The 27,505-nt window shown below is 38.4% G+C and overlaps 1 protein-coding gene across 3 annotated transcripts; it reads left to right on the forward strand.

The window, feature by feature from the left end:
* The first annotated feature begins 1,954 nt into the window (after positions 1-1,954).
* On the forward strand, positions 1,955-26,797 carry ankrd13a.S (ankyrin repeat domain 13A S homeolog). Of its 3 annotated transcripts, none has more exons than XM_018244032.2 (15): positions 1,955-2,162; positions 7,066-7,198; positions 7,442-7,566; positions 11,013-11,058; positions 12,224-12,367; positions 13,343-13,532; positions 15,582-15,648; positions 15,735-15,816; positions 16,029-16,090; positions 17,393-17,523; positions 18,748-18,905; positions 20,630-20,740; positions 21,879-22,039; positions 23,738-23,805; positions 25,179-26,797. In XM_018244032.2, the coding sequence occupies exons 3-15, from the start codon at positions 7,477-7,479 to the stop codon at positions 25,372-25,374; spliced, it is 1,506 nt and encodes a 501-aa protein (XP_018099521.1). In that variant the 5' UTR covers positions 1,955-2,162; positions 7,066-7,198; positions 7,442-7,476; the 3' UTR covers positions 25,375-26,797. The 3 variants fall into 3 exon arrangements, with proteins under 3 accessions (XP_018099521.1, XP_018099519.1, XP_018099520.1); XM_018244030.2 differs by lacking the exon at positions 1,955-2,162 and adding an exon at positions 2,202-2,774; XM_018244031.2 differs by lacking the exon at positions 1,955-2,162 and adding an exon at positions 2,817-2,922.
* The last annotated feature ends 708 nt before the right edge of the window (positions 26,798-27,505 follow it).

Raw genomic sequence — 27,505 nt, forward strand, 5'->3', positions numbered from 1 at the left:
TGGAGAGGCTTCAAATGGGTACTTGCCTTCCTCTGGATCAACTAGTGGTTAGGCAGGTTATATATAGACTTAAAATGTTGAACTTGATGGACGTGTCTTTTTTTCCAACCTAACTTACTATGTATTGCTAAGCATGCCACCTCAGGTAGATAGTCCACAGCACTAGCTATAGCAAATTACCAGTGAAGGGAACTTGCCCTTTACACACAGACTTTACCAGAATGTATAGAAATAAGTGCAAATAATCCTCCAACTCAAGCCTGGACTGGCCATTGGGCTGTTTGAGCAAATGTCCGGTGGGCCTCTCCATATATGGGCCAGGGAAGTTGAGAGAAAGCGGAACGGGAGCCAAAGCTACGGTCTCCTAGGAGGAAGACTGCCTGCCAAATTTTACATGTAACTTTTCACTGAACACCAATGTTTTGTTTTTTAATCCCGGAAAATTGGCTCTGCTAGCACAGAGAGCACAATTGCACTTCTCTGTGCTAGCATCCCGGCCCTCCGGCGCCAAAAAGGTGAGCGAGGGAGGGCAGAGGAGCAAAGGGGCCAGGATTGCCCCCTGCAAGGCACGCCCTAACATTATCCCCTACTGGGAGATCCTGAGGGTTCTCCTACAGAAGGTCTTCCTCCATACCAATATATACCAAGGGAACCCTGGACTTTTGTCCTTGGGAAATTCATACACAAAGGCTGCCAGGAAACTGATGAACCATATTCTGCGGTGGTCAGATTACTCTGTTAAAAAATGGAAACATTGTGGCTTATTCAGACAAGGCACTGCAGAATAAAATAGAAGAGGTAAAAATGATGAAACACCTGTCATACTAGCATAATGGAACAATGCATAAATGTGATGAGATATAGAGTAACTGGGTTTATAATACTTCCCTAATGGGTGACATGTTCATAGGTCGAACTAGGATGTAACATATTACCAAACCCTCCTCTTCACATTTCCTATACAGAATGTACAGAATCCATGCGACTGAACTGTACAACATTGCATCTCTTTGTCATATATGTAAATTGTTGTACAAGTAAAAAATTTTATCCATTGGTGCGTGTGGCTCAGAGGGGCGAAGCGAAGTGGCTAACGCTAGGGAAAATTGCCAGTGTGACATCATTTTGCCACTTTCGCCGATTTACGGTCCCTGGCGTAAATTCGTTAGCGAAGTAGACAGACTCTAGTGGTACTTCGCACCCTTATGCCAGACGAAGTTGCGTTCTGGCGAAGGGACGTAACTACGCTAATTCACTAAGTTGCGGATTTTACTGAACGTTACCTTTTGCGCCTGACTTTGCTTTGCCAGCTCAGACCAGGTGAAGTGCAATAGAGTAGATAGGAGTTTATCTAAAAATAGTTTAAATTTTTTTCTAAGTCCCAAAAAACCGCTGGCGTTTTTTACTTTTTACGGGGTGATAGGCTGAAAAAGATCAAAGACGTTTTTGGGGGTAACCTCCTTCCCCCTTCCATTTGGCACCTAATCTTTACATGTGTAGGGCAATATAAGAACTCTATTTAATTTTATTACGTTTCCCTGGTCTTGTGTAGTGTAATGTAGTTGCTGACGCATACACGTCTAACTGCACGCCGTATGATAATTAGGCATCACTAGCCTAACTTCGGACTGATTATCGCAAGCTCAACTTCGCAACGTTCGGTAACCTGTGCACAACTTCAGATCTTCGCGAATTTGCGCAGCCCTGGCGAAACTACGCCTGGCGAAGCCGTCGCTAACGCATTTTCGGTGCTTAGTGAATTTGCCCCATATACTTGCTATATTAGATGTGTGCTGCTGTTTTCTTCCATACTCTTATATTCTTACATACAGTCTTTCCGTTCTTTTGAAAATCATTCGTCCTTCTAAATGCGCATTGAGAACCGAGTCATTTCATTGGGCCTCCACGCGCATTCGCAGGAACGTCACCGGGTCCCCGCATTTGGCCACGCCCACTATTTTCGGCGCTACGCTTTCTTTTGCCGCAATTTTTGTTGTTTCGATGTTGCGGCAAGTCTTCGGTTTCGAATTAGAATCTAATCCGCTGCTACAGATTTGTATTGAGTATACGTTTTGGATTTTCATCCAGCATTCCTGTCCAGTTGTGCAGCCTAAACATGGGCTATACCATCAAACATCATAGGGGTTTTCGTTGCCAATGCTGTATGTTTAAGAGCATTATACTGTAGTTCTACTATCGTAAATATTTTACCTGGCGTTAGTTAATTTTGCTATGTTCGCCTCTACGATACAGTATTGCTTATATACATCGGCGTTCACAGTCACGCGCCTTTAAATCTGTGAAAAAATACCTATCGTATTAGTACGTGTTTCTGCAAGCCATGGAATGTACCAACTGCCGCTTTAGTTAGGGTAGCACTGATTCATATGCAATACTACAGTCCGGGTTAGGGAATATGATTACGCGTCGCTCACGGACAAAACCCAATACAGAGTTGTGCTTTTAGCATAGTTAAAGCGTTCGGCACTGTTGCTGCCGCTGACTGGATTTGGCCATGACAAATGTATTGTGGCGACCCCTGTTACTAACGATTGGGAGTTTCCAGTCACTTCCCTGTTTTGAAAAGTTGGTAGCCCCAAGTGCCGAGAGTCGGGGCGGCCTGAGCAGTCAATACAAGAAAGCCGGCTAAGGCCGCGAGGTGGTGGCGGAGTAGGAAGATGAGCTCCACGGAGGAGCCTTCTAGTGACTTCCCTCTCCATGCTCTGGTATGGAGCAATGACTACCGGAAACTGGAGAGCGAGCTGCAGGGAAAGGTAAAAAAATACATCCGCGGGCACTCCTTTTTCCTTACCGTGGGAACGCATCCGCACTCAGGGACAGCTCCATTGTATGAGGCACAGATAAGCAACCTGCCATCCTATTCGTTTATGCCCCGCCGCTGCTTTCATGAATAGCTGCAAGGTGACAGGTTGCTCTACGTAGGGAATTTTTAGATCAGGGATCTTTATTTCCTTTTTCATTTTGCTGTCGATGTTGTACTATATTTCCCAGCTGTGAGGGAATACAGAGATCAATATATGGCCTATGTTTATTATGTGTATTCTCATTTTATGTCAAGCGAACACTATGCTGCATGAATGTGTATATATAATATATATATAGTGAATAAAGTACCCCCTCTTGTATAATATAAGGATATTATAAGTTACCGAGGAGTTTCATGACCATATAAAACACGAAGCCAATGGCCGGGTGTTTTTAAACAGGTCATGGAACTCCGAGGTAACTTCTAATATCCTCATACTTTGCAACAGGGGGTACTTTATTTATTATAATACACAAGTTTCAGTGAGTCATGTGACAGAAATGACATCAGAACTCACCGTTTATAACTGATGACATCAGAACTCACCTTTTATAAGGATATCATTTACAAGTTATTCATGGCCTTTGTGTACTATATAGATAGATAGATAGATAGATATAGTGAATAAAGTACCCCCTCTTGTAAAATATAGGGATATTATAAGTTACCGAGGAGTTTCATGACCATATAAAAACACGAGGCCGAAGGCCGAGTGTTTTTATACAGGTCATGGAACTCCGAGGTAACTTCTAATATCCTCATATTTTACAACTGGGGGTACTTTATTTATTATAATACACAAATTTCAATGAGTCATGTGACAGAAATGACATCAGAACTCACCGTTTATAACTGATGACATCAGAACTCACCGTTTATAAGGATATAATTTACAGGATATTCATGGCTTTTGTGTATTATATATAGATATACACTTCAAATTCGGAATGAATCATCCCAGGACCAGCACTTCCCTTTGTGAAATCGTTAGCTTTTATTTAGATACACATATTAGTGTCCCAACGTTTCGGTCCTTATTAGGATCCTTGATAAAGATCCTAATAAGGACCAAAACGTTGCCAAAACAGCTGCCTTTAGTGAAGCAGTTAAAGAGTCGGCGACCCCCCTCCCAGAGTTGCTTTATATGGTGAAAAATTAAACTTTATTCCTGGTGATCTATCTGAAACAAACTGAACTGAAAAAAGTGTTTGAAGGTGAACAGCCCCTTTAAAGGGGACCTGTCACCCGAAAAAAAATATTCCAAATCCTATTTTATCACATTAGTCAAGTAAAATGAACTTCAATTACACTATATACATTATTTGAAGCTTGTTTTCGTCGATCTGGGAATTCACAATTATTGGATTATTGATGTCCATCCCCATGCACTGGTTACACAATTAGAGAGTAAAGAGAGGGGGAATGTGGGGAGTGCAGTGACCTCTAGTAAGTGCTGAATGAAAAGTAAAAGTAATTGGCGGCTCCGCCTCTATGCCTAAGGAATAGAGGTGTTTTTTCAAGGTGAAAAATTAAACTTTACTCTTCAGTATTAGAAAAAAACGATCACAAATAGAAAATAGAAAGTCATTGCAAAATTAAAACCCGGAAATTTGGCTCTGAAAGTTACAAGAGGGGTCTTTTTGCAGCCCCTTGTAAGTGGTCACTCACTGCCACCCGAGGCAAGGTTCTCATCTTGCCTCGAGGCAGGAGCGGCCCTGTTAGTGTCATATAAGTGCACCTATTCTTCGTAGTTTTTCAGATAGTCTTTATTATTAGGGTGTCTAGCCTGCAAATCTGTTTGTCAGTGTTACTGACCTTAGTAAACAAAAATCACTGAACAGTGAGGCTTAAAGGAAAACTATACCCCCTGAACAATGTAGGTCTCTAAAAATATACTGCATAAAACAGATTCATAGAAATAAACAATTTTCATAATATACTTTTTTAGTAATATGTGCCATTGGGTAATCATAAATAGAAAATTGCCATTTAAAAAAAATAAGGACTGCCCTCTTGGATTCACAGTGCACACAAACAAACCAAACAAACCATACATGTTAGGTCACATGAGCTAATTAACATACAGAGTTCTGTCTTTTGCTTCCACTCTTTCCTGTTACAGTTAGAGCTCCAGTATTTCTGGTCAGGTGATCTCTGAGGCAGCACAGAGAATATCAAATGTTGGTTCAAGGCAAGAGATGTAAAAGGACAATATTTACTTAAATATATACTAGTTTGGTAAGATTCTTTAATATGCTATTTAATTTGATATAAACGATCTGTTGCTTTAGTATTCATTTTGGGGGTATAGTTTACCTTTAAATTGGATATGCTTTTAGTGCTTGACTTTCTTTTCAGACCATCTCCTATTCATAGAGTTTTTCAACTGCTAACTTCTTATCGATTGCTGGAGTAAATAAGCTCTACCAGCCATTACGATTGTGTTGTAAACTGTAAAGTTTTATTCTGCTATTGTATCGAGATATCACTGTTGGAATATGCTTGGCACAGGACTATACAAGTAACTACTGAATGTCTCTGTTACTGTTACAACTTGTGAGTTTCTAATTAATGAAAATGTCACATGTAGCTGGTTGGAGGATACTGGGACTTTTAGCTTTGCAACAGGTTAAGCTCTGAGGTTTGCATATCCCTGATCCTAAACTGTAAGGCCAGTGGCACACTGTGTGTGTTCAGGGTGACTCCTGGCATTTTCAGGAACCTGGCGGCGCTGAATATCCCTACAAGGTTTCAGTTATAGGTAAACATTGGTGGAAACAAAAGCAAACATGGGTTAATAGAGCTAGAACAAACTTGTAGCACAGTTCACACTGGAAAGAAGGGTTTCAGTAGATAATTCACCTTTAAATGGAAAAAGATCTGTCTATATATCATATTATAGGCTATTAGTCTTTTTCATTCCCTGCCTGTAACCTCTGATTCATTCTCCATCTGACAGCCATTGCTTATTTATGTACAGGGAAAATAGGACCTGTTATCTAGAATGCATCTAGTTCCCCCCCCCCCTTCAAGTTGCTGACTAGCTCAGAGTTATAGAACTGAAAAGCAGGAAGTAGTGTTCTGGCTATTATGTTAAATATCCAGTCATTCTAGCCTTTATACATTACATTTTTGCCTAATTAACTATAGTAGAAATTTTTTTTATTGTGCACAGCCTATCTATTTACTATTTTATTTTCACACTGAACTGTTCCTTTAAGTATATTAGAAAATCATGTAAGCATGAAATACGGAACAGGCTGGTTTTGATTTTAATAAGGATTAATTATATTTTGGTTTGGATCAATTACAAGGTACTGTTTTATTATTACAGAGAAAAAGGAAATAATTCTTAAAAATATTATTTATTTGGATAAAATGGAGTCTATGGGAGATGGCCTTTACGTAATTCTGGATAACCGATCCCATACCTGTACTCACACCTAACATCACTGGAGTGGGGTGAGTGTAGGCATATAATTAAAGGAGAAATAAAGCTTTTTTTTTTTTTTTTTTTACTTGGGGGTGCCAAAAGTTGGTGGGTTAGGCAGGCATGGGTTGACTTTTTTGTCGACCCACACATCACTAGTATGATGGCTCTTTCCCTTTAATGTCCCATAGACTCCATTTTATACAAATAATACAAATTTTACAACTATTTCCTTACCTTGTACTTGATCCAAACTAAAATATAATTTTCAGTGTTCTCAATCATTGTCTTGGAAGCTGTTTTCCCAGTTAGATATTTGGTCATTGAATTTCCTGTTTACATTATTTTATGCCAAATAATAAGTTCATCAGTGTGGGAAAAGCAGTTTTGAAAACATGTCTGCATGTGTTTTATAAGCTACTTCATAAACCACAATCTGTTGTGTCTTGGTTACACCGCTGTAACCTGTTATTGTTTAAAAATTGAAGAAAGCTCCAACCATTTAAACGTAAATAAAAATAGGTTATTACTCTGCTGCTACTTTTTATTATGTTCACTTCTTATTTATTCAGTTAATTTTCAATGTGTGGCAAGCATGTCAAACTGAATCACAATTACATTCCCTGTTGCTCGAGCTGAGGATCTTGGGAATTGAATCCGTTCTCTCTCTGTGCTTTGACAAATGATCAAAGGATTCCTATCAGAGTGCAGGGACCTACTATGTATTTGTGTCTGTACCTCCTTTTAAAAAATATACAAGTTAAATCTTACCATTTTTTCAAACTTATTTTTATGGAATTATACACAGGACATAGAACAGCTGGATCCACGAGGTCGGACACCATTACACCTGGCAGTCTCTTTAGGTCATTTAGAAACTGCAAGAATTCTTTTGAGGCACAAAGCTGATGTCACCAAAGAGAACCGCGATGGGTGGACAGGTATACTAGTATACTAGATATATTAGAGTAGTTCCCTTTGCATATATGGCATGCTGGTTAAATGTATCAAATGGATCACAGTGTTTATTACACCAGAAGCCCATTATAATCAGTGAGTAGTCCTCCACTACTGTGGAGAAAAAGTGCTGCAAACTTTTTCATGCCCCCCCCATGTAGTTGGAGCCTGGAATTTTGTGATTGGAATGCTATTTGGATTTGGGTAACACATTGTGTTTTTTGCAGTTCTTCATGAGGCAGTAAGCACTGGAGATCCAGAAATGGTCCAGATGGTCCTACAGTATCGGGAATTCCATAAGGCTTCCACAGCACTTGGAGGAGTCCCTGAGCTGTTAAAAAAAACTTTGGAGGTGGGTATAAGCTGGAGTGTTTGTGATTATATTCAGTTGTCTGTGCTATGGCACCCTGCATTTCTGTTGAGATGCTGGCCTTATGTTGTGGCTCCTGCCTATAGGAGACCCAGTATGTAGATGCATGCAGATGGGGCCCTGTGTTGTGCAAGTGTAGAAGAGGCCTAACAGTGCTAGTGTTTTCACGTAGATGCAATCCCAAATGAGTTTATTTACAGTTGCTCAAGTGTGTATCATCCAGAATGGCTTTGTGCTATTGCTCATCAGTTTCAATTTGGCCATGTGTGTTCAGCAGATGAAGATCCCACTGCTTTGCATTATCCACTGACTTTGTCAGAGGCTATAAAGGAAAATTAAAAATAAGTAGATCGTTGATTATGTAGTTGTTTAAATCAGTTAGGCTAAGCTAAGGCATCTTCCTATTTATGACATTGAAATGGAGACATCTGTACAAATTAGAGGCGTAAATACAGAGGAAGCAGACCCTGCTTGAATTTCTTTTCATAGGCAATGGTAGAACATTTGGGGCATGCAAGTGCAGATAAAACTGGCAGGAAAATGCCCCAGAAATCGTGTGTCAGATAAAATCCTACAAGCTATAAGTGATCATGCATTGCACAGCTAGTGACTATAGGTCTATTATACCTGTGCTTTCCTAGCACTTTCTTTGTGCATTTAAAATGTGTCTAATACTTTATGTTGTCGATTGTATCAGTCTGTTAATTTATAAAGTAAAGCACTTTACAATAAACCTTTTTTCATGTTGCCAAAAATACACACTGCATGGTGGAAAACACAATAATTGAAATCATTTTTACTTTCAGAAGAAAATCTATGTTGAAATTTGAAACATATAGTTACATTTAGGGAAGGGATCCCTAACCATTTTTTTACTAATGATCCACATTCAAATGTAAAAAGTGTTGGGGAGAAACACAAGCATGCAAAAAGTTCATGGGTGTACGGTACCAAAAAGCCCCTACAGGAGGCTGTGTTTGTCAGTACACCTGGTTTTTATGCAGCCATAACTTGCCTCCAAGCCAGGAATTCAAGAAAGAAGCGCCTGCTTTGAGGCCACTGGGTTGGTGAGCAACTTGTTGCTCACGAGCATCTGGTTGGGAAACACTGATTTAGGGTAATGGCACTTCAGATGATTTCCAGCGGGCAACTAATCACTACGCGTACCATGCCCTAGGGTTTACAGATTTATGGGCATTATAGCCAATTCTGTACTCATTGCCTAGGCTGTGTAAATCCCTTTGAGCACTTTGAGTGTCTTACTGTCAGAATTAGCAAGATGGGTGTAACAGGGGCAAATATCTTTTGTGGCTTACCTGTTAACCCTTGAAGTACTACCAACCTTTTTGTTTTGGTGAACCTTTGAGGGAAGCACATCAGTCAGAGAGTTGTAGTACAATCACGTTCTCTTTATTGTTAAGCAACAGCACATTGACAGGGCTCAGTCTCCCGGCTTTTTGCAGAACATTGCCCGTAACTGCACACTGACAGGGACACACACGCTTGCAGGCACCCCTCCTGGGTCCTGGCCGGCTCAAATCCAGATCTAGCCTTTCCTCTTAAACCCTGGCTGGTGGAATTACCGATGGGAACACTATGCCCACTCACTCCTAGTTGGGGCCATAGCTGCCCATGCTAGTTACCTCTCTAACTAACACTTCCTAGAGTGTACTATTACACCACTAGGTCTCACACTACCTAGGCTCATTACTTTTTCCACAAGATGACTCTACTGCTGCAGAGCCCACTGCTCGCGTTTCTGCCCATGACGCATCTGTAAAAATCACTTCCTGAAACCTTCCCTTATATAACCTACTATTCTCCACCCACTGGAGACTTTCCCTTACAACTGTTATTCTTTAGCTCTCCCTAGTGGTCAACCTAAATATATGTATTAAACATTGCTTAAACATTTATATTAAACCATTAACATTTTATCCTATTACATGGGCATACCTCCCAACATTTTGGAAGTAAAAAGAGGGACAAAAAATTTTTTCCGCACGTAGCGCAGCAATTTTTTGGACCACACCCCTTTCTGTGGCCACACCCCCTAATTACCATGTTTGTTTTACAAAATTTGGCAGGTTATGAAAGTTTGAAAATATTTCTACTTATCTAAACTGTCTTTTTGTGTCTCAAAATTGTTACAAATTATCTTATTTGCACCTGTGGCTGTTCTGGGCTCTCTGCTAAAAGCCAATTAAGTGAGAAACTTTGTTTCTTTTTCTGGCTGTTCAGTGCAGAGAAAAGAGGGACTTTCCAGTACAAATGAGGGACTGCGGGTTGAGCTGTCAAAAGAGGGACTGTCCCTCCGAAAAAGGGACAGTTGGGCGCTATATGGGTTCATATAGAGCTGTGGAATTGTGATTGAAATGTTGCCATTTTGGTATGTAATGTTTTGGAGTACGGAAGGTCTACTGTTATATATTAACAGGTAAACTAAAAAAAACATAAGGGGAGATTTGTCACCTGTGCTCAATATTTGGTACCCCGTCTTTAAGCTGAATCACTGTGATTAAAGTAATTTACTTGTGGTGATTACAAGGTAAGTGAATGGCAAGGCATTTTAGGGGAGTTTTGTCTCCTGTGTGTTTTATTTTCAACTTGGGTGACGACTCCCTTTTTTTCTTAAAGGAGAATTCAACCTGTGGGGAAAAAAACCCATACCCCCTCCCCAGGTAGTTAGCCTGGGGGGAGGGGGGGTCTACCCTGGTGGGGGGGTACGGGTTTTTTCCCCACAGGTTGAATTCTCCTTTAAAGATGCTGCACTAATGGTTCTGCTCCCGGCATTTGTTTAGCATTGGCTGACTCTTATTTCATGCAAATATACCTCCGTACACTGATGTTGGGTTAGCAATTAAAATTCCACATTGAAGAAATGTGGACTTTACTTTGAATTGGAACACTGGTTTTTGTTCATATATTATGAATACAACGTAGTAACGATCCCTTTTTACCGTAGTCAACTTTTACTTTTGTTTCACCATGATGAGCTTTGATTAGTTTCTATCTTCAGATGGGCTTTATTGCTGAAGTAAATGATTTTCCATGGTCTCTTTATGCTTAATTCCTCTGAGGATTGCTTTTATTCAGCATATTACAATTATCTTTGTGTAGGACATGAAACTAGAGGTGTTTATACTATCCTTGTTGAACTCCACTCCCAATCGATATGTTTGTGTAATAATGTGCAGGTTATATTCAACCTTATCAGATATAAACTATAAAGATCAGCATTACATGTTATTCTAAAATGAATACAATATATGTGACTGGCTGAAATTAGCTCTGATATATATTTTATAAATGTTCAGGTGCCTATATGTTCTCTTTTGCAGTTTTACAGCTGAGGTTCAGCTTTCCATAAGGGTTATTTAAGATATCTTTATTTGAAGACCCTTAATTTATTTATTTATTTTTTAAAGGCATCTGATTTTTATGTCGAAATGAAGTGGGAATTTACTAGCTGGGGTAAGTCTGAATTAGTTTATAAATTATGCTAATGTAGGGATTGTAATGTGTTACCGATATTTATTATTAAAAATATTATTGAAAGTGTATTCTAAATTGATAATATAGTTAAAGGGATGGTTCACCTTTAAGCATATGTAATAGAATTGTCAATTCTAAGCAACTTTTCAATTGGTCTTCATTATCTATTTCTTTATTGTTTTCTAATAATTTGCCTTATAATTCTAACTCTTTCCAGTGTTCAAATGGGGGCCACTGACCGCCATCTAAAAATCAAATGCTCTGTAAGGCTACTGTAAGGCTACAAATATATTTTTATTGCTACTTTTTATTACTCATATTTCTATTCAGGCTCTCTCCAATTCATATTGCAGTCTCCTATGCAAATCAGTGCTTGGTTGTTAGGGTAATTTGGACCCTAGCAACCACATTGCTGAAATAGCAAACTGGAGAGCTGCTGAAGAAAACGATAAATAACTCAAAAAACACAGATAATAGAAAAATGAAAACCCAATTGCAAATTCTCATAATATCAAACTCTACATCATACTAAAAGTTAATTCAAAGGTGAACAGTCCCTTTAAGGGTAATTTGTGTCTTGCTAGTACACCATACTATTCCTTTTCTAGATATGTTAAACTATAGTATAAGGCAAACATTTCTGGACACCTTCCTCTCCAAAATCTAATTTTAAATTCTGAATGGCCTCCTGCTCACATTTTCCCTTTCAAGCAAATAAACATTCTAATCTTAAAACAGAGTATTTGTTGTCAGTTTGATTGCAGCTGACTGCATTTTCAACTAACATGTTTTTATTCAGGATAGGTATGAGCTCTGTTATCCAGAATTCTTGGGACCTGGGTTTTTTTGCTGAATAATGGATGTGTCTGTAATTAGGTCTACTAGAAAATAATGTAAACATTAAATATACCAAACAATCTGGTTTTGCTTCCACTAAGGACTAATTATATCTTCATTTGAATCAATTACAAGGTACTTTTTTATTATAACAGAGAAAAAGGAAATCATTTTTTAAAATTTGGATAATTTTATTTTACTGGAGTCTATGGGTTTCCAGATAACAGATCCCACACCTGTATATGCTTAGTTCCTAACACAATGTATCAGTGCTTTTGTTCATGTTCTTTCATTTTTCAATCTGCAGTCCCGCTGCTATCTAGAGTATGTCCAAGTGATGTATGCAGGATATGGAAAAGTGGTGCTAAACTTCGAGTTGATGCCACTCTTTTAGGATTTGAGAATATGAACTGGATCCGAGGGAAACATAGCTTCATATTTAAAGAGGAAGGTAAGATGTGCCATGTTTTCTGCTTATTGGTGTGGCTCAATTTTCACATCTTACATCATTCCTATACAAGTGAAATATCACGCTTATTTATGTGAAGGGGTATAAATAGAACAACTTTGAAAAGTTATGTTTCATAATGAGGAATTGTGATACGTTGGATACATTTGGAAACAACAGAGACTTTGTCTTTAATATTTTTTTTATTTCCTGATGTGTTTGATGGGTTCAGGTTCAGTGCTTTTCAGCTTGTAGGCAATGCTACTACTACTGGGCAATGCCTGGAAGATCGAGATTTTTAACTCTACTGATATAATATTACTATTTCTGCAGAAATAAGCCCTGCGGCTGGAAATAATTCATGCTAAAATTGGCCTACATTTTCCACTAAAATGCCAAACTGTTATGTGTTTCTTAACAATAATGTGCCCTAAAGCAAACTTTTCTGTTTGTGTTGTCATTGTTAAACCTTATTGTTAGACATGTCTTTTAAAGGGGAAATGGTTCCTATTACTGATTATTATTAGGAGCTTTCTGGATAACGGGTTTCCGGATATCGAATCCCATACCTGTAATAAATCTCCGCCATCTGCGCATGTGCCTTCAAGTATGCTGGTATAATTTATACTGTCAATCCAAGCACACTATTCTGCTATATTGCCTGTAAATGATTGTCTAATTAACAAGGAATACCTATGTTGAGCCAAGCACTATCATGCTGCATGTTGTGGGCACACCTAACTATACCTTCATAATTGTCTTCTTAATGCAAAATGAGATGGGAGATTGCCCCTATGTGTAAATATAATGTATTTCCTTGTAGTGTGAAAGAGAGGTGCTGTTCTACGTGTAAGGCAAGCATAAAATTGCTTACTTTGTTCATCACTAAATGATGGTTATTTGTTTCTTCATGAGCATGAATCTTAGTCAATAGGTAAGGAAAATTACACTTTCCCACATCTAATCCATTGTCACTAGATAACTGGGCAGAACTGATGGAAATAAACCACGATGACAAGACTGTCACAAAGGAACGCTTTGACATCTCTCAGGAGATTGAAGGCATCACTTTAGATTCTATGCAGCCAGCAGAAAGAGAAATCACAAAGAGGCTTACATCTCCCATAATCAACACCTCGTTGGATACAAAAACCATTGCCTTTGAACGGTAAACCAAGAATGGAACCCTTCTCCTAAGATACTTATGTGCAATACCTCCAAAAAAACTTATGGGCTGTCTCCAGATGACATCTAAATAGCACTTACAATGCTTGTCCTTTTGTAGCTATTTCAATAGTCACTTTTATTTATATAAATATCAATGTGCAAATAAATAGATATTTTTGTAAAAAAAATTGCAGGCATGGAACTTTTAAGATGTCTAACTTTTCTCAGACTGCTGTAGGTGTAAATATGATTAAGGGTCAGTCCACACGAGCAGATTCGGGGAGATTGTCGCCTGGCGACTAATCGCCTCTTCCTCTGGGTGACAATCTCCCCGAACTGCCTAAGCGTGTCTTCCCGTCCGCTATAATGAAAAGTTGCCAGCGCTAAAGCACATGCGGTGCTTCGTTTTCCGAAGTTGCCTCACGAGGAAACTTTGGGCAACTTCGGAAAACTAAGCGCTGCGTGTGCTTTAGCGCAGGTGACTTTTCATTATAGCGGACGGGAAGACACGCTTAGGCAGTTTGGGGAGGTTGTCGCCCAGAAGAAGAGGCAATTAGTCGCCGCGCGTCAAAAAATTTGGACGCCCATAGACTTTAATGGGTGTCAGCGACATTTCGCTGACAGTGAATTTTTGGCGAAACAAAACGGGTCAAATTCGCCCAAGCCTACTAGCTACCAAGGCACAGAAAAACAGTGACACAGTGGATCTTGAAATCAATTAATAACAAATTAATTAAAGTGATGTTTTAGTAATGCAAAATTGTTCTGAAGGCTGCTTGTGACAAGAGAAACGCGATTGATTTCCTAGCTAAACGTCAGCCATTGCTTGGCTCTTTTTAATGACGTCTGCAGATTTATTTTCTAGCAAGCACAACAAAATAGTGCATTTACTATACTCCTGTCCTTCACGTGAGTGTTGCCACAATGCTTCTTGTTGTGATATGGATTTTCTATGTCTTAAATTGAATTGTGTTTTTAAATAGCTGCCAGTAGCAATGAGTGTAGCTATCGGCTGCACGGTGAAAATCTGCATGCAGTGCTTATTCATTAAAAAAAAACTTGTAGTTCCAATAAACAGTTGAATTTTTATATTAAATCTTTATATTAAATGTTACAGTATAGGGCACTAGGCACTTTTTTAAACTCTAATTCAGTATTATTTCCGTGTCAAAGAACTGTTAAGGACATGTTGTTTTTCTGTTTCAATGTAAAACGACGTTTCACAAAGTATACCTATATAGTGAAAAACTATCATAATAGGATCAGTGAATGCAAAACACATCTAGAAACAACGAAAGATAATAATGATAGTTCAAGGAGTGTGCAAGATGTCATTGACAAATATTCTTCTTAAAATCCTCTAAAACTGAATAAAAAACCTTTGGTCATATGTAAAACCACTGACTCTCTCAATCTATTTTGAACTCACAATGCATTGGATTTTTAGTATAATAGAAAGTGTTCATTTAATTGTCTGATTTATCAGTGTGGCCACAAATAAGTGTTTACTTCAGTAAATCATTCCCATTTTTCTTCGTTCATGTGGAAACATGGTGTTACCAGCATGCTAATTCATGCATTGTCAATAATGGGTGTTCGTGCGTGATTTACTAGTTGCAAGTCAATAGCTTGTGCAGGCCCAACAACCTAAGGGAACTCTGCAACAACTCCTGTAAGCAGGTGTTAATTCCAGAGCTTCCTTGTGTCTATGGGTCTTGTACTTGAATATTGAATAGAGTTCATCAGTGCAGGGTAAACTGGCAGATTGTAAATTTATAATTCATTATTATTATTATGTGCTGCCTCATACTTTCCATTAATTGGGTGAATTATTATTATACTGATATGTCCGTCTACCTGATCCTATTAAATTATTAGTAGATACAAATTCTTAAAGTTCTCAGACAGGTCATAGGCTAAACCATCACTTGTAATGAAATGATTTTATTTACTGACTACAATACCTTGTAATGACAACAATGTCAAGAAGATTATTTTGAGTGTTGATAAGCACAAGTATTAATAATCAAATGATGATTTTTGTTTTTAGGACAAAGTCTGGATTTTGGGGCTGGAGGTCAGATAAAATTGAAGCAGTGAATGGCTATGAAGCCAAGGTAGTACATCAGTTCATCAATTACAACGTATATCTTGAAAATATGGGATAGGGCTTTACGTTAACTACTTATTTTCTCTGTTAAAGGTTTATTATGCTAATAATGTTAATGTTGTGACTAAAACAAGGACAGAACATCTGACAGAAGAGGAAAAGTCTCGATACAAAGGTAATATTGCAGGTAGACTTTTTAAGAGTGTTTCTGTCACACCTATGATCTACAATTCTGATAACATAATAACGGTAATTTAAGCAGTAGCCCACCTTATGGTTTTTTGATTATAGCTTTTAAGCATTGGCACAGGGGGCCGTCTTCGTAAGGTAATTAGTGTTTGGAAAGCATGGGATATAAAATATGGTAATCTCTTCTGTGATTTGTAGGTGATAGAAACTTTTTGGAATCTTTACTTGGGACAGTTGAGCATCAGTTCGGAGCCCAGGGGGTAAGTTGTTTTACTAAATGTAAATTATAGCCTATGCCATTTCTATAGACAAGGCCAGAGATTTTCTTGCAGCATTTAAACACCGTGGGGTCAGTGTACCTCAGTCGCTGCTGCCTAAAAAAGGTGTCAGATAAAACTGTGTTGCATTCTTTGTACAGCCGAGTGACCGGAAACAAAACATGTCTAGATCTAAGCTTTTACACATCAAACGGATGCCATTTTAGGCATAGGTAGAGTAATGATCTGGCATTAAAGATCCCATACCTGGGTATAATTTATCAATATGTCTTGCTTCTCACGTAATCTTTGCCACATGATCATATTTAGTGGTGTAACTATAGAGGAAGCAGACCCCGCCTCCCCATCCGCTCTCACCTACCCCAATATGAGCGGGCTGGGAGTGGGGGATTTGTGCTGTCGGTGGAGGGAGGGCCTGGCAGCAGTTTCTTTGCGTGCTGAGCCCCTCCAATTTTATTTTTTGGTGGATGTGTAATAATTAAGTGACTGACAATTTTAGATTTTAGAACACAGGAAATTGCATACATTTAGGGGCAGATTTATCAAAATATGAGATTAGAACTCGACCACAGAAAAACTCACTCACTTTCTAGTCATTCCTATGGGATTTCTCAAAGCATATTTATGAAATGGTGAACTCCATTGATAAATTCAAATCTAAAAATCCCTTGGGAATGAATTGAAAATGAGTGAGTTTTTCTGTGGTGAGTTCTAATCTCACATTTTGATAAATCTGCCCCTTAATATAAAATATTTTGGCATCCTACTGCTTGATCAAATACTCTGAAGTGCTACTTTTGCAACATGCATATCCAAAATAGATTCTCTGCCTTTAATGGGAAGGCATGCAGAATAACATAGATCTAGATTCCCAATTTTCTCTGAAAAAATAGTGATCAATAGTGGTCATGCAAATATGAGATGCATATGGCCATTATGGTTGTCCACCACTTTTTTTTTTAAGATACTTTTTAAGAGAAAAGCTGCAGTTAAAGAATGTAGACCAATATCTTGTTTTTTTATAAAATTATTTATAATAGAAATTTAGAAATTTCATCATCATCATTTATTTATATAGCGCTGTCAAGATACGCAGTGCTTGTTGTAATATGAAGGGCATTCACTTCTGGTATTTAATGCAACACAATATTCTATTGTTATGTCAGACAGAGATTAACATAAAGAGATCGGGTCACTTCTTCCTGCAGCCTTGAAATAAATACTGGGCAATTGTTTACTGTCTCAGCTGATTAACCATGCACACATTTGTTTGTTTTTCTTAAGGACCTCACCACAGAGTTTGCCACAGCGAACAACCCTACTGCTATTACTCCTGATGAATATTTTAATCCAGATTTTGATCTCAAAAACAGGGACATTGGAAGGCCAAAGGAGCTTGCAATAAGGACTCAAAAGTAAGTAGTTTAACTGGTAGCTGTAATATTAATGCTGCTAAGAGTACACCATCTAAATTTCTCAACTTGAAATTTAGATTTGTCATAAAATATCAATGTGAGCTACAAAACACTGAGAAAAGATGTACATTTTCCACATTTGCAGCTGTACAAGGAGCGAGAACAAAAACAGCATTATATGGGGTTTGCTTTCACTGTGTCTTCCTGATAATATATATTTAAGCCCATAGTACAGATCAAAAGTAAAGCTGACCACTTTCTATATGCTAGGCTACAGATCCAGTGTAAATGGGAAGCCAATGTGGGTATTTATTTAGACAAGGAATGGCAGGAACTACTGTCTCCTAATCACAGACTATGTCTGATTCAAATATATACTGTATCTTCCACAGGGTGTACTATACTCTGGTTAGATAGAATTATTTTAATCCAGATACTTCCTATGTATGCACCAGATGTACACTGGATAAGGGAACTTTCATATATATGAGATGTGGAGTCGTAGCCTGATTACCTCACATTGGATGGAAATACTCAAAAATATGCATCTTCACTGTGGTGCGGGACCTAAAACTTACCCAATATGGAACTTTTTTTTTCTCCAGGAGGTGCTTCATTTGGCCAAAAGTTAAATTATGCAAAACTGTAGGAGCACTTTCCCACTTAAATTCCATAACTTTTGGGGCCCATGGCCCAATATTTTCCCTTAGATCAGGTTCAGGATGACACCGAGTAATAATGCAAGGTTGTAATACTATTTTTTATTATTTGATGTATTTGTTTTTCCTGGTATGATTTTTTACGTAAAATTCTGTGCACTGTGTCTTTAACCAATTACATCATACTCTTTGCTATGTAACACAGCATCACTGACAATGTTCATATACAGTGATGTATTTTGTATACTCCTTGAATTTAAAAAAAGTTGACCACTCGTGACACACCTAGAGGACCTGCCAGTGAGTAAGATCCTCTAAAATGTTTACATCACAAATAATCACTCAAAACGGACACAGCAACCACATTGCCACAATGGATCTTTCCATGTGTATAAGAATGATGGTAAGAAGCTGTGTATTATTTTTATTTGAAATTCTTTGCACAGATTTGAATTCTTGAACACTGTTGTGGGTACTTTGGACATGTAGTATACCATGTTAAAAGTGAAAGCAAAATGGTTTGTTAATAAAACCCGAATAAGCGTGTTTTTGTGCTACTATGTAGATTTAAAGCCACACTGTGGATGTGTGAAGATTTTCCCCTGTCCTTGGTGGAACAAGTCACACCTATCATAGATCTCATGGCCAGAACAAGTTCTCATTTTGCTCACCTTCGAGACTTCATCACTCTGCAGTTCCCTCCGGGCTTTCCAGTCAAAATAGGTACAGACAGCCAATGTAACTGAAATATGTACATTTATAATCTGTATAGTGTATAAAATAATCACTGTATACAAAATGCCAGTAACTCAGTTACCCAGAGGCAAAACCTTTCAACTTTTTCCCCAGTGCTTCATTGCTGGGAGGGCTGTACCTATTCATTAAGCACTGCAGTTCAGTATGGGGATATACCCCTGTGGTTAAGTTAGAAAGAGGGTACACAATGCCTGACAAAGCGCTGCTCCCCTGAAAAACTGTGTATCCACTTTATGACCTAATAAACTACAGGGATATATCCCTTTATTGAATTGCATCTTTCTACCAGTTCAGTTTCTGGATAACTGTGATTTATATGAAATAGATATTACTCAGGGCTGTATTTTGGTCTGGTCCTGCCCTAGTCCTGGACCTCAACCTGCCCTAAGTACTACAGCATAAAATATCGTGACAGAATCCCTTTAAGTATGGGTGCTTATATGATAGATAAGGCCCTGGTTTTATTTGTGTTCCGTATTAAAGACTTGCATTGTTCCATGTACAGAATATAAAACTAAACATTTTAAAACATGCTTAATTTTTTTTTGTTTTAGTTAACCAAGTTGTGTCATTAGTACAAGATTATTATGTATGTTTGGCCAGAGTCCTGCACACTGCATTTGATAACTTGGTTTTGCGTCACTGTGATAAATTAACTTTACCTACAGTTGAATAAAACTGGCTGTGCTTATCCCACATAAAAACTCTCACACAGGTATTTTTGTGCATTTGATGAACATTTGAGATGCAGGTTTGAGCATAGCTAAACACATCAACTAACTGATTCTAACATTTAGATTCATTCAAAAAAATGGCACATACGGTAAGTTCTATATCAAAAAAATCACCCATATGTAAGCGCCCTGATTATTTTGAGACATTCTCTATGGGCTGCAATACCCATGAAAACATAGTGCACAATGCAATTACGCCTAAAGAATCCAGTAGCCACAAACAGTTCTGTGTGTCTGTTGAACTGAACTTGATGGTTTGTTAATGTTTATTAGGGAAATAGTATTGATATGCCTACATATAGAGCTGATTGACATGTTAAACGTAGTGGGGGTCATTTATCATCACTAGGCAACCGATCAAATTGCTGCATTCATTTTTCTACTTGCAGCTGGCTTTGAAAAGCTAATCACTGATTGGTTGCCATAGGTAACTGCCCATGGGCAAATTTGCCCAGTGGTGATAAATGAGCCCCAGTATTGTACATGTACCCACTATTTCAGTCCAATAGGCTTATGTAATAATGGTGCAAATCTGCCCTGTGGGATAACAAGCATCACAAATCATGCATTTTCCTCTATATACTAGACACACCTGTACACAGTTAGGACACTTGGTCCGATCTTAAATATGCTACTCTTTAACTCCAATGTTATTCTGACAGAGAGTTAACAGGCACCGGTCGCACTGAATTTTATTTTTAATTTTTTTCCCTCTATCAGCCTGCACTGTAGTTGGGGGATACAATAGTTTTTTGTTTTTCCCCAAAAAATAGCACCCCACTGCTCCAGGTGTAGCTTTTTTTTTAAAATAACCTTCTGTTTTCCCCAGCTGGAGTGCAGGCTCTATTAGCCCGCATATTTGGTCGGGTAAAAAAATATAGGGTAACCGGTGCCCTAAATATATTGGTTTGGACTAAAATTATTTTTATTTGCTAACTCCCATACTTTATTCTTCAGAAATCCCTCTATTCCATGTTCTGAATGCAAGAATTACCTTTGGAAATGTGAATACCTGTTCCAGGGCAGAAGAGAGTCCAGCCTCCACTCCGAAAGGGAGTCAAGATGAGGGTAATTAATAAGTGCTCTACCCCACTGATGTTCTGATCCATGCAACATGCACCTCAAGAAAGCATCCATAAGTTTGGGATAAAGATACCTCTATGCTTGTCTGTAAAAGGGCAGCATACACAGTGCACAGACCCTCACCTACACAACCAACATGGCAGCTTTATTTGTTCTTATGATTTTAAAGGAGAACTAAACCCCCCACCAAAAGCCAGCCTAAACTTACAGTCATAGCCCCCCACTCCCCTCTCCTTCACCGCAGTGTGCTTTAGTGTAAAAAAAAAACCCCCTTTAAAAAATACTGAGAAGCGCAGCAGAGTTACCGGTCATAATCTTCCGACTCATCGTATAGTGTCTGAGTCTCTGCTGGCGCATGCACAGTTAGGCCAAGTCAGGAATTTGCTTCAACTGCACATGCGCAAATCCGAGTTGAAACCCAAAGACTATATGAAGAGCCGGAATAGGACGACCAGGAACTCCGCTGTGCTTCTCTGCATTTAGGGGTCAGAATTTTTCAGGTTTTTTTTTACACTAAAGCACATCACAGGGAGGAAGGGCAATACCTGCTTGTTTAAGGGAGTAGGGATGAGCAAATTTTTTTGCCACGGAAATGACGCCCATAGACTTCAATGGGAGAAAAAAATGTTTTGCATCAAAAAAAATTTGTCGCCCATAGACTTTAATGCATTTCTGCAAATTTTCACTGGCGGCAAATTTTTGACGAAGCAAAACGGGTTATATTTGCCCATCCCTAGTAGGGGATTTAGTTCTCCTTTATGGTCTCCTGTCAAACCAGCAAACACTCTACATTGCAGTGAAATGATTCAAGTGTCTACTATAGTGTTTAGGATGAGATGCGTGGGACCAACCCCTGTGTAAAAGGCAACTTCATAACCCAGCAACAGTTTTTGTTCTAATACATTTATATAAATATATATATATAAAATAATTACTTTCAAAAGAAAAGAAAACCTTTATTCATTGGTGGGTGCAAATATGTTAGGCACTCCCTAGTGAATCCAGGAGCTGGTGCTCCTTATAGATATAAAATACACCGACTCCCACCATCTTACACAAATCCGGTTTTAACTTTACTTCAGGTTTTAATGTCTATTTTTGCTTTTTTTCCACCTTTACACAGCCTCTTCTTCACCAAAGTTTGAGGTGGACCAATCAGTCTTCGATATCCCTCCATTGTATCATGTACAGGAGAATGGGAGGAGCCTACATATACGAGATGAAGATGATGAGATAATGCAGTTTGCTATTCAGCAGAGTCTTCTGGAGTGCAGTGGAAATCAGGTCTGGAGTCTTCTTTTAGGGTACAAAAGACCGCTTTATGTATGCATTAATGTGTTTACTTAAATATACATGCATACATAAAGCTTTATTCCTTCCATCTTTGAAGTGGACCAGTTACTTGACCAATTTATTGACCTCTAGATTTCAGGACTTCAAGTCAGTAGTAGTAGTAACAGTAGTAGTAGTAGTGACAGTAGTATTAAAATGCATTTAACTGATGTAATTTATTGATTCTGAAGACGTAAAAGAGTTGTTCACCTTTGAGTGAACTTTAAGTAAGTTATAGAATGGCCAGTTCTAAGCAACTTTTCAAATGGTCTTTATTTCGAGGTTTTTTTTTTTTATTGTTTTTTAATTATTGGCCTTTGTTGTCTGACACGTTTCAGCTTTTACAAAGGGGTCACTGACTCCATCTAAAAACAAATGCTCTGTAAGGCTACGTTTTATTGTTATTGCTACTTTTTATTACTATTCTTTCTAATCAGACCCTCCCCTATTCATATTCCAGTCTCATATTCAAATCAGTGCATGCTTGCTAGGGTAATTTGTACCCAAGCAACCAGTTTGCTAAAATTGCAAACTGAGAGCTGCTGAATAAAATGCTAAATAGCTCAAAAACCACAAATAATAATAAATGAAAACCAATCACAATTTGTCTCAGAATATCACTCCCTACATCATATTAAAATTAAATTTAAAGGAGAACAACCTCTTTAAAAGTGCAATAAATCTGCAAACTGAAACGTGAACTGATTGTACAGTAAAAAATTAATGAAAATAATGTAAATAGCTCAGTAAAAAAAGGACCCGCTACCCGACCCACAAGTACCTTATCTGCAACCCAATCCGTGACCTGCTGACCATCAAGAAACAGGTGCTGTCATTGTAAACTGGAAGTGACATCATTAGAAGTAGGCGTGATCAGAAAAAAATGAGTAAAACTAGCTATTGAGAAGACCCAGAGAACCGCCGACCCACGTCTATACCCACTCCCGAAACTTCTACCTGCAACCCGCAAGGTACCGCAGGTTTTTGGGGGTAACTGACTCACTGCAGGACTCTAAATTATGGTTCTCTTAAATAAAAATAGCCATAACTAATGCCCTCAAGGTAACCACCAAGATAATTGGTTGGAATGTCTGTAGCTAAATTGCTAACTCTCTATCTTAAATCACGAGGCTAACTAAGGCCAATTATCTTGGTGGTTACTGACCTTAAAAAATAAAATATCTTGTAGGTTGCTCTGAGGGCATAAGTTAGCCTAGATTTGTGGTGTCCTATATTTTGCTGGAGAATCAATCAGCTGGACATTGGCTGTAGTTGTACTATTCTCATCACTGGTCTTCAAAACTTATTGTGATATTTTAAACATTATCAGTGTAGGTTTTTTTTTTAGTGGTTGGTGCAGACACCTTTATATTCATTTTCACAATATGTTTCTTTTGTTTTATCAACTGTGTGGTGTTTATACAAATGGCCTGTAGGTGTCACTGTGCACAAGAGTTATACTTTGTAAACATAGTACTTTCTATACAGCTTAAAATGTTAGAGATGACGTTTCTGTGAAGTGAAAGGGCTGCATGAACATGCTAATAAAGCATAGTTATACCCTATTCATCCTTGGCTACCAAAACATATCAACCTGATATTGCTGTAATTATTAATTGTCTGTTTATTTTCTCATTGCTTCCCTTATAGTATATGTCACCAAGCCATTCAAATGGAAGTATCTCTTCTCATCAGGTCTTTGACACACAGTATGAAAGGTAATGTATTTGAGTTAAGGAAGTAAAGGAAGTAAATTCATGAGGGCAGATATGTACAGATGTTTAGAGGAATCAACTGCTTAGTTCCTGCTATGCCAGTAGCACTTAGCCCTTTACACTGGGTTGGTAGCCAGCAACTACACAAAACTGACTGGAAACCAGGGTAGCCCTGTTTTTGAAAAGGGCTGCCCGGGTGAAAAGTTTGTGTCCAGATTCCCAAATCAGGAAATCTGACAGGACAATTGCTAATCGCCAAATCATCAGTCCCGCCCCAGACATCTCCGGCTTACCCCCTGCCCATTTTCAGCAAGAAAAAAAAGTGGCAACTCTATTGAAAACTGTGAGGGCAGAGCTGTGATTGATTAACCATATCCTACATATCTTACTGTATTTGTGGCCAAGAACTGTTAGAACATATCCAGTACTCCTTTGTAACATAGACGGGGACCCGGGGGGTTCCAGTAAAGGTGTCATTTTAATACTTTCATCCATTGAAATCAAAAGCCTTATGGGGTTTTTTTTTTATAACAAGTTGATAGGTAATATACCCTTTCCCCATATGCCACTTTGGAACCCTGAAACTTAGAATCGATAGTTGTAGATACCACTTATATGACATGTAAGCGTTAGTGGAGGATTCTTTTTGTTTATATTTTTATTATTTTTCAGATATTTGCCATTCCTTTTAGCATCTTGCAATAAACGTAAAAATGCCATCATACCATCTGATAGTCATGGCCACTAATCTCCACAACTGAAGTACATCATTGCTGGCTAGATTTGTTATTTAATGCTTATTGACTGTTTTGTTAGTAGTTGGTTTCCTATTCAAGCCATCTAATGTTCATGTTCCAGTCTGCTTTCAAACCATTGCCTGGTTGCTGGCATAATTGTTTAATATTGCTGTTTCAATACGAAAATGGGGCAAATTATTCATTAAGTCGTTAAAAATTGGTTAAAAGGACTGAAGTTTGTTCACTCTGTTCTGGTGGGTTCTAGGTAAATGCCACTTCTTTCTTATTGGGATGAATAAAACAGTAGAGTAGTTCCAGCACACATGCTTATGGATGGATGAATGAATTCCAGGACAGCAGGACAGCAATCATAGAGAACAACTCAAGTAATGCTGATGCAGGCAGAGTTATCTCCCAGAACTGTTATTTCCCCCCTCTGTGGATTCAGTGAATGGGTAAATCACTCTGCAATTATGTGTGTATGATGCCTTTACCCACACGATAAAAAAAAATGGATGCCGAAGAATGGCATGTTAAACAAATGTCATAAGCCAGGAAATAATTTTGTAAGCAATACAGATTGTGTTTTTTTAAAGAGTTTTTTCAGTGTATAATTCATCCCAACGTTTCTCTGTTCAGAGCCCTGCAGGAGAGCCTACTTGCCAATTCCCAAAGTGCCCATTCCAGCCTCAGTAGCCAGTCTCCGAGTTTTGACAAAGACTTACAGGTTGCCATGGAGCTCTCTGCCAAGGAGCAGGAGGAGGCCGAGAGACAACGCCAGCAGGAAGAGGCTCAGTTGGAAGAGATCTTGCAGCTTTCCCTCATGGAAAAATAGACATTCTAAATGAACAGTTAAAAAAACCATACGGCTGAAAATATGCCTATGATACGGGTCTTGCCCCTCTCCTGCTAAAAACCAGCAGCATCGCCCAAGAGGTCCCTCCACAGGACACAAGATCACTCCATGGACTCTGTATCTTACCAAAGAGCTGAGACCTTTTTTGATACACCTTTTTTTTCTCTGCTTCCCAAATGCAAATCTGGGACCTTTTCTACCATCAAGTTTCTTATATTTACAGCCGCAGATCTCTGTTTTTAACCCTTTGCCTGCCAACCCTTTTTAACTGAACCCAGAAAAGTAAGCTCTACAGACCTAGCACTCTGTAACTTTTATGCTTGCAGTGTAGATTCTATATCGTTGGTAGTCAAAGGGTTATTGAAGAACTGCTGCTGCAGGAAAAATAAAATGACGGTCGAGGTATAACCTTTCTTGCATTGAACGTTTTGCTCCCATATTTTTTCATCCCCACCATGACCTGACGCCATTTTATGATACAGAACAAAGCTTTTATAGGTCTCATCAAAGCAGCTGGTCTTGTAGTTATCCTTTTTGTTTCTCCCTTTCCTATAGCTCCCTGAAGGGGGCGGGGCTTTAAAGTGACATCATACTGGCCATGTATTGTTTGGGAATCTAGTAGATGTCGTGCAAGGGTTTTCCTGACATCTAAAAGGGGCCTCATACAGGACATAGCTTGGGCCAAATCATACCAATGATTGATCTGTGTGGGCAAATGGAACAGATATATGAATTATGTATTATTTGGGAGGATCTGACTATATATTTTGAAGCACACCAACTATTATCTGTTAATGATCGCAGGTCGATTTGTCTATCCACACTGATCAAAGACTGGGAAATTTGTCTGACATGTTTGCCCTGCCCAATCATAGTGCTCCCACTACTATGACATTGTTTAATGTGCTCCGTAAAGCCAAACAAATTTGCTCATGATAATGTGGCAGCTTTTATTTGGGCTTGAGGATGAGATTTTATTTTCCCAAAGCAGAGTGAGTTTATTGACACTCATTAAGGGTCAGGGCACACAGGCAGATTCAGGGAGATTAGTCACCCGGCAGGATGGAACTCGGATCAATTGATTTTCCAAAGTCGCCCGAACTTTGGAAAACAAATCGCTCTAAGTTTTAGCCTCGTAGGGAGGCAGTTCGGGGAGATTAGTCTCCCCGAAGAAAAGTTGATTTGTTGCCGGGCAAATAATCCCCCCCCCCCAATCTGCCTGTGTGCCCTGACCCTAATAAATACAAATATACATAGATAAGGCAGGCTCAGTGTGTTTAACTGCTTTTCAGGAAAATTAGTCTATTATTTATAGGAATATACATTGTATGTTACAATTGAAATAGGGGTGTTTTTCCCTTTAAATGCTTTTCCTTTCAGCACTATTAAATTATTACTTTTATTTAAATTATATTCTGCTTTTAATTAGGAACTCGTTTCTCCTTAGAATTATTTCCCAATTTGGAAACCTTGTTTGGAAGAAATGGTTAGAGATGGCATTCAGTAGCACATACGTTGTTTTGTAGCTGTGAGTTTGCTTCTTAAAAGCAGTGGCTCCCAACACGGAGCCCCCCTCATGTATTTTTCACAAGGGGAGGGTGATTGTAACATCCATATTTTTATAGACAAAAGGGGCCTGAGCCCACTAGTTTGTAAAAGGGGTTGTTCCCTTTTGAATTGACTTTTAGTATGATGTAGCAAGTGATATTCTGAGACAATTTGCAATTGGTCTTCATTTTTTATTATTTTCAAGTTATTTAGCTTTTAATTCAGCAACTCTCCAGTTTGCAATTTTAGCAATCTGGTTACTAGGATTTAAATTATCCTAGCAACCGTGCATTGATTTGAATAAGTCACTGGAATAGGAGAGGGTACTAATAAATAAAATCAGTGATAAAAAGTAGCAAAAAAATAAAAGTTTAGCTTTATGGAGCATTTGCTTTTAGATGGGGTCAGTGACCCCCATTTGAAACTGGAAAAGGTCAGAAGAAGAAGGCAAATTATTCCAAAACTTTAGAAAATAAATAATGAAGACCTATTGAAAAGTTGCTTCAAATTGGCCATTCTATATCATATAAAAAGTTAACTTAAAGGTGAAACACCTCTTTAA

The sequence above is a fragment of the Xenopus laevis genome, chromosome 1S (assembly GCF_017654675.1).
Source record: "Xenopus laevis strain J_2021 chromosome 1S, Xenopus_laevis_v10.1, whole genome shotgun sequence".
Lineage (NCBI taxonomy): Eukaryota > Metazoa > Chordata > Amphibia > Anura > Pipidae > Xenopus > Xenopus laevis.

Excerpts from the sequence above, each read along its gene's own strand:
- ankrd13a.S (XM_018244030.2), top strand. The coding sequence starts at position 2,679 with ATGAGCTCCACGGAGGAGCCTTCTAGTGACTTCCCTCTCCATGCTCTG. Across the intron at positions 7,567-11,012 it reads TGTTAAAAAAAACTTTGGAG|GCATCTGATTTTTATGTCGA; the intron begins GTGGGTATAAGC and ends TATTTTTTAAAG. Across the intron at positions 12,368-13,342 it reads CTTCATATTTAAAGAGGAAG|ATAACTGGGCAGAACTGATG; the intron begins GTAAGATGTGCC and ends CATTGTCACTAG.